This window comes from Hemiscyllium ocellatum, unplaced genomic scaffold (assembly GCF_020745735.1).
Source record: "Hemiscyllium ocellatum isolate sHemOce1 unplaced genomic scaffold, sHemOce1.pat.X.cur. scaffold_775_pat_ctg1, whole genome shotgun sequence".
Taxonomy (NCBI): Eukaryota; Metazoa; Chordata; class Chondrichthyes; order Orectolobiformes; family Hemiscylliidae; genus Hemiscyllium; species Hemiscyllium ocellatum.
The window spans coordinates 116,683-124,858 of record NW_026869227.1 but is presented as its reverse complement, the minus strand read 5'-3'; the positions used below and the strand labels follow the sequence as shown (position 1 = coordinate 124,858).

Genomic DNA, 8,176 nt, shown 5'->3' with positions numbered 1-8,176 from the left:
CCCCTCTCTCTCTCCCCCCCTCCCCACCTCTCTCCCCCCTCTCTCCCCCTCTCTCCCCCCTCTCCCCCCCCTCTCTCCTCCCTCTCTCCCCCCTCTCTCCCCCCCTCTCTCCCCCTCCCTCCCCACAGGGATCGAGTTGATCGCTGCGTTCTATGGGTGTCTGTATGCCGGCTGTGTCCCTGTGACCGTCAGACCCCCCCACCCCCAGAGCCTGTCTGCCACCCTCCCCACTGTCAAGATGATCGTTGATGTACGTACCTCACCCCTGACCCGGCCCGCCGCACCCTCGGGAATTTCCGGACCACCCTCAGCGCCATGTGGGTCCCACGCGTCCAGGTTTGGGGGAGGGTGTGCAGGAGGTTGACGGGGAGAGGGAGAAGATCGAGGGGGTGGGATGGGGTTGCTCCCTTTCCCCTCACCCCCACCCCGACACCAGATAGCGTGGAGCTTCTCGAGTGTGTGTGTGGGAACCCCCCCTCCCCCTCTGTCTGGGCGAGTGTTCCCTCAACCCCCCTGACCCGTGCCTTGTCGATGGTGGGACAGGGTTTCGGAGGGAGGGAGGGAGTGAGGAGGGGAGTGACTCGCTGCAGGATTCCCAGCCTCTGACCTGCTCCTGGAGCCACAGGATTGATATGGGGCTGGGTCCCAGTTCAGTTTCTGCTCAATGGGAACCCCCAGGATGTTGATAGTGGGGGGGGAGGGGGATTCAGTGACGGTAACACCATTGAACGTCAAGGGGGCGATGGTTAGATTCTCTCTCTCTCTCTCGTTGGAGACGGTAACCCCCAGGATGTTGATAGTGGGGGGAAGGGGATTCAGTGACGGTAACGCCATTGAACGTCAAGGGGGCGATGGTTAGATTCTCTCTCTCTCTCTTGTTGGAGACGGATAGAGCCTGGGGTGGGGGTGGGTTGAATGTTCCCCGCCCCTCGTCAGACTGAGGATGGATATTGCCCAGATCCCGTCGCGTTCGGACCCGAAACGTTTCGGGATGTAAGGAGCCGGTTTGTGCGACGGAGCTGAACGCTGAGCGGTCGTCGGGGGAACGTGACGCGCTCGGGGTTGTTGGGTCCGGTGGCGGAATGCCGTCCCTTTGCACAGACGCCCTCGGAAAATGCAGTGCCTCCCCTCAAGATTCGCCGTGGGACTGACCTGTCGCCCCTCTGTGTCTCCCCAACCGAACCCTAACCCCTCCGCCCTGCCCACCCCACCCACTTCGAAACCAGGTCAGCAAAGCGGTCTGCATCCTGACCACCCAGGCCTATTCAAGACTGATCAAGTCAAAGGACGCTGGGAGCACCGTGGAACTGAAGAGCTGGCCCACGATCGTAGACACCGGTGAGTTGACAGCTCGGTGGGGGGGGGTCGGCGTCGGTCTTAGCCCTCAGCCCCCGCTCCCTGCTGCGTCTGACCCCAACGCTCCTTGGACAAGGGATCAGCCGGCCTCGTATCCCTTTTCCCACTACGAAGGGGTTGTAAAAGACACAGACTCCGAAACGTCTGGTCGGGGGTGAGTTCCAGAGCCAGATTGATGACAGCGAACAGGCAAGGGCTCAGGGGAAAAGGCTTCCAAGTTTTATTTCAACTAAGTGCACTGCCACGGCCAATCCCACCCTAACCTGTACATCCCTGGGCACTACGGGGACAATTTAGCACGGCCAATCCCACCCTAACCTGTACATCCCTCGGCACTACAGGGACAATTTAGCACGGCTAATCCCACCCTAACCTGCACATCCCTGGGCACTACGGGGACAATTTAGCACGGCCAATCCCATCCTAACCTGCACATCCCTGGGCACTATGGGACAATTTAGCACGGCCAATCCCACCCTAACCTGCACATCCCTGGGCACGACGGGACAATTTAGCACGGCCAATCCCATCCTAACCTGCACATCCCTGGGCACGACGGGACAATTTAGCACGGTCAATTCCACCCTAACCTGTACATCCCTGGGCACTACGGGACAATTTAGCACGACCAATCCCACCCTAACCTGTACATCCCTGGGCACTACAGGACAATTTAGCACGGCCAATCCCACCCTAACCTGCACATCCCTGGGCACTACGGGGACAATTTGCACGGCCAATCCCACCCTAACCTGCACATCACTGGGCACTACCGGGACAATTTAGTACGGCCAATCCCACCCTAACCTGCACATCCCTGGGCACTAAGGGGACAATTTAGCACGGTCAATCCCACCCTAACCTGCACACCCTGGGCACTACGGGGACAATTTAGCACGGCCAATCCCACCCTAACCTGCACATCCCTGGGCACTACGGGGACAATTTAGCACGGTCAATCCCACCCTAACCTGCACATCCCTGGGCACTACGGGGACAATTTAGCACGGCCAATCCCACCCTAACCTGTACATCCCTGGGCACTATGAGACAATTTAGCACGACCAATCCCACCCTAACCTGCACATCCCTGGGCACTATGGGACAATTTAGCACGGCCAATCCCACCCTAACCTGTACATCCCTGGGCACTATGGGACAATTTAGCACGGCCAATCCCACCCTAACCTGCACATCCCTGGGCACTACAGGGACAATTTAGCACGGCCAATCCCACCCTAACCTGCACATCCCTGGGCACTACGGGACAATTTAGCACGGCCAAACGCACACTAACCTGCACATCCCTGGTCACTACGGGGACAATTTAGCACGGTCAATCCCACCCTAACCTGCACATCCCTGGGCACTACGGGAACAATTTAGCACCGCCAATCCACACTAACCTGCACATCCCAGGGCACTACGGGGACAATTTAGCACGGCCAATCCCACCCTAACCTGCACATCCCTGGGCACTACGGGGACAATTTAGCACGGCCAATCCCACCCTAACCTGCACATCCCTGGGCACTACAGGGACAATTTAGCACGGCCAATCCCACCCTAACCTGCACATCCCTGGGCACTACGGGACAATTTAGCACGGCCAAACGCACACTAACCTGCACATCCCTGGTCACTACGGGGACAATTTAGCACGGTCAATCCCACCCTAACCTGCACATCCCTGGGCACTACGGGAACAATTTAGCACCGCCAATCCACACTAACCTGCACATCCCAGGGCACTACGGGGACAATTTAGCACGGCCAATCCCACCCTAACCTGCACATCCCTGGGCACTACGGGGACAATTTAGCACGGCCAATCCCACCCTAACCTGCACATCCCTGGGCACTACGGGGACAATTTAGCACGACCAATCCCACCCTAACCTGCACATACCTGGGCACTACGGGACAATGTAGCACGGCCAATCCCACCCTAACCTGTATATCCTTGGGCATGACGGGGACAATTTAGCACGGCCAATCCCACCCTAACCTGTACATCCCTGGGCACTACGGGACAATTTAGCACGGCCAATCCCACCCTAACCTGCACATCCCTGGGCACTACGGGGACAATTTGCACGGCCAATCCCACCCTAACCTGCACATCACTGGGCACTATGGGGACAATTTAGCACGGCCAATCCCACCCTAACCTGTACATCCCTGGGCACTACGGGACAATTTAGCACGGCCAATCCCACCCTAACCTGTACATCCCTGGGCACTACGTGGACAATTTAGCACGGCCAATCCCACCCTAACCTGTACATCCCTGGGCACTACGGGGACAATTTAGCATGGCCAATCCCACCCTAACCTGTACATACCTGGGCACTATGGGACAATTTAGCACAGCCAATCCCACCCAAACCTGCACATCCCTGGGCACTACGGGGACAATTTAGCACGGCCAATCCCACCCTAACCTGCACATCCCTGGGCACTACGGGACAATTTAGCACGGCCAATCCCACCCAAACCTGCACATCCCTGGGCACTACGGGGACAATTTAGCACGGCCAATCCCACCCTAACCTGCACATCCCTGGGCACTACGGGACAATTTAGCACGGCCAATCCACCCTAACCTGCACATCCCTGGGCACTATGGGGACAATTTAGCACGGCCAATCCCACCCTAACCTGCACATCCCTGGGCACTACGGGGACAATTTAGCACGGCCAATCCCACCCTAACCTGTACATCCCTGGGCACTACGCGACAATTTAGCACGACCAATCCCACCCTAACCAGCACATCCCTGCGCACAACGGGACAATTTTGCACGGCCAATCCCACCCTAACCTGTACATCCCTGGGCACTACGGGGACAATTTAGCACGGCCAATCTCACCCTAACCTGTACATCCCTGGGCACTACGGGACAATTTAGCACGGCCAATCCCACCCTAACCTGCACATCCCTGGGCACTACGGGGACAATTTGCACGGCCAATCCCACCCTAACCTGCACATCACTGGGCATGACGGGGACAATTTAGCACGGCCAATCCCACCCTAACCTGTACATCCCTGGGCACTACGGGACAATTTAGCACGGCCAATCCCACCCTAACCTGCACATCCCTGGGCACTACAGGGACAATTTAGCACGGCCAATCCCACCCTAACCTGCACATCCCTCGGCACTATGGGACAATTTAGCACGGCCAATCCCACCCTAACCTGCACATCCCTGGGCACTACGGGGACAATTTAGCATGGCCAAACCCACCCTAACCTGCACATCCCTGGGCACTACGGGACAATTTAGCACAGCCAGTCCCACCCTAACCTGTACATCCTTGGGCAGTACGGGGACAATTTAGCACGGCCAATCCCACCCTAACCTGCACATCCCTGGGCACTACGGGGACAATTTAGCACGGCCAAAGCCACGCTAACCTGCACATCCCTGGGCACTACATGGACAATTTAGCACGGCCAATCCCACCCTAACCTGCACATCCCTGGGCACTACGGGGACAATTTAGCACGGCCAATCCCACCCTAACCTGCACATCCCTGGGCACTACGGGACAATTTAGCACGGCCAATCCCACCCTAACCTGCACATCCCTGGGCACTACGGGACAATTTAGCACGGCCAATCCCACCCTAACCTGTACATCCCTGGGCACTATGGGACAATTTAGCACGGCCAATCCCACCCTAACCTGCACATCCCTGGGCACTACGGGACAATTTAGCATAGCCAATCCCACCCTAACCTGCACATCCCTGGGCACTACGGGGACAATTTAGCACGGCCAATCCCACCCTAACCTGTACATCCCTGGGCACTACGGGACAATTTAGCACGGCCAATCCCACCCTAACCTGCACATCCCTAGGCACTACGGGGACAATTTGCACGGCCAATCCCACCCTAACCTGCACATCCCTGGGCACTACGGGGACAATTTAGCACGGCCAATCCCACCCTAACCTGTACATCCCTGGGCACTACAGGGACAATTTAGCACGGCCAATCCCACCCTAACCTGCACATCTTCTCAACTGTGGGAGGAAATTTACGCAGACACAGGGAGGCGGATGAGGAGGGAGTGTGAGCCCGTGACTTTCTCTGATGAGCGGAGCTGGGTGGGCAGTGAGCTGTGGGGTCTGTGTCCCTTTTTATCCCCTCGATGATGCCACTAACTGCCTGGCCTTCTCACGCACAAAAAGCTTCAGGTTTTTTAGAGGGACCACGCAAAGCGGTCCATCCTCCCCTCCCCCTCTGTTTTGGATTTTACAAACACCTGATTGTAATGTCCTGACTCCCGGGCTATAATTACTCTGCCCGGTGATCGTTTCTCTCCCCTACACCTCCAACCCCTCCGAAAAAAGCTGCTGCTCACAGACATCCATTTTAAACCTGTAGGCACCAGTTGTGGGGAGAAAAAAAAACACAATCTTGTAAAGGGACCACGCAATGTTGTCGGTTGCCCCTCTGCCCTGTCCCCATTTCACAAACACCCGATTGTAACCTCCTGGTCGATACTGACTCTGCCCAACTCGTCAGGAATAGATTCTCAACCCCTCCGCGGCCCACCCCCCCGGCAATGTTTTGGAGCGACGTACCTCGGGATCTTCTGTCCGGTCGCGTCCACCCTCCCACCCACCCCCTTCATTCCACCGAACCCCGCCACCGCGCTGACCTTCCCGCGCTCCCCAGTCCGTGTGGGAAACAGCTCCTGTGTTTGATTAACTCCCCACCCCTCCATCCCCTCCTTTTCCAGATGACCTACCGCGCAGGAAGCTGTCCAGCATCTATAAGCCACCCACACCCGAGATGTTGGCGTACCTGGACTTCAGTATCTCCACCACAGGCATGCTGACAGGGGTGAAGGTAGGGAGGGCAACTCCATACACACTCCCCAACCACAGCCCCATTCCCCCTCCAACCACCTCACGCTGAAGGGGGGGGGTACGGATCACACACACACAGACACTCTCAATATACACACACACACACACTCTCGATACACACACTCTCAATATACACACACCCAGTCCCCAACCACAACCCCATCCCACCTCACACTGAGGGGTGGGGTACGGATCACACACACACACACTCTCAATATACACACACCCATACTCAATACACACTCTCAATATGCACACACACACTCTCAATACACACACTCTCAGTATACACACCCACTCTTGATATACACACACCCACTCTCGATACACACACTCTCAATATGCACACACTCACTCTCGATACACACACACACTCAATATGCACACACCCACTCTCGATACACACTCTCAATATGCACACACACACTCTCAATATACACACACCCACTCTCGATGCACACACCCACTCTCAATATGTACACACCCACTCTCAATATACACACTCTCAATATGCTCACACACACTCTCGATACACACACACACACTCTCAAAATACACACACTCTCGATATACACACACACACACACTCAATATGCACACACACTTTCGATACACACACACACTCTCAATATGCACACTCTCACACTCAATACACACACTCTCAATATGCACACACCCACACTCGATACACACACACGTGCACACACACACACACACACACACAGTTACAAGGTGCACGCATGGAGGTGTGTCTCTGTCTCTCGGGGAGAGGGAGGTGTCTGCATCTCTCGAGAAGTGGGGGGCGTCTCTATCTCTCTGGACTGACCCTCTCTCTCTCTCTCTCTCTCCCACTCATTCTTTCTCTCTGTCTCTCCCTCTCTCTGTCTCTTTCTCTCTGCCTCTCTCGCTCTCTCTGTCTCTCTCGCTCGCTGTTTCTTTCTCTCTGTCTCTCTCCCTGTCTCTCTCTCTCTGTCTCTCTCTCTCTCTCTCTTCTGTCTCTCTCTATCTCTCTCTGTCTCTCTCTCTCTGTCTCTCTTTCTCTGTCTGTCTTTCTCTCTCCCGCTGTCGCTCTCTCTGTCTGTCTGTCTCTCTCTCTGTGTCTCTCTTTCTCACTATGTCTCTCTCGCTCTCTCTCTGTCTCTCTCTGTCTCTCTCTCTCTGTCTCTATCTCTGTCTCTCTCTCTCTGTTTCTATCTCTGTCTCTCTGTCCCTCTCTCTCTAACTCTCTCTGTCTCTGTCTCTCTGTCTCTGTCTCTCTCTCTGTCTCTCTCTCTCTCTCTCTGTCTCTCTTTCTCTCTATGTCTCTCTCGCTCTCTCTCTTTGTCTCTCTTTCTCTCTATGACTCTCTCACTCTGTGTCTCTCTCTCTCTCTGTCTCTCTCTCTATCTCTGTCTCTCTTTCTCTCTATGTCTCTTTCCCTCTCTCTCTCGGTCTCTCTCTCTCTGTCCCTCTCTCTCTCTGTCTCTCCCTCCCCCTCTCTCTCTCTCACTGTCTCTCCCTCCCTGTCTCTCCCTCCCTGTCTCTCTCTCTCTCTGTCTCTCCCTCCCTGTCTCTCCCTCCCTGTCTCTCTCTCTCTGTCTCTCCCTCCTTGTCTCTCCCTCCCTGTCTCTCTCTCTCCCTGTCTCTCTCTCTCCCTGTCTCTCTCTCTCTCTGTCTCTCCCTCTCTCTCTCTCTCTGTCCCTCTCTCTGACTGTCTCTCCCTCCCCACCCCCCACCCCCAGGTCTCTCACGCTGCGGTCGGAGCCGTGTGTCGCTCGGTGAAGCTACAGTGTGAGCTCTACTCCAGCCGACAGATCACCGTCTGCCTGGACCCCTACTGCGGGCTCGGGTTTGCTGTCTGGTGTCTGTGTGGGTAAGGCAGGGGTGTAGGGGGCCGGGGAGGTGACACACACAGAGATAGGGAGGGAGTGTAGGGGGCTGGAGGGGGGT

At 56.1% G+C, this 8,176-nt stretch overlaps 1 protein-coding gene across 1 annotated transcript in view; it reads left to right on the top strand.

Moving 5' to 3' along the window:
- Window positions 1–124: 124 nt before the first annotated feature.
- The window catches only part of LOC132814269 (disco-interacting protein 2 homolog B-A-like), a gene marked incomplete at its 5' end in the record, with an annotated part of 24,611 nt that continues 16,559 nt past the window's right edge, over window positions 125–8,176 (top strand). Inside the window, 4 exons of the mRNA XM_060823456.1 lie at window positions 125–250; window positions 1,227–1,338; window positions 6,118–6,227; window positions 7,969–8,099. Of these exons, the coding sequence (XP_060679439.1) occupies window positions 125–250; window positions 1,227–1,338; window positions 6,118–6,227; window positions 7,969–8,099 (479 nt within the window). The remainder of the gene's footprint in view (window positions 251–1,226; window positions 1,339–6,117; window positions 6,228–7,968; window positions 8,100–8,176) is intronic.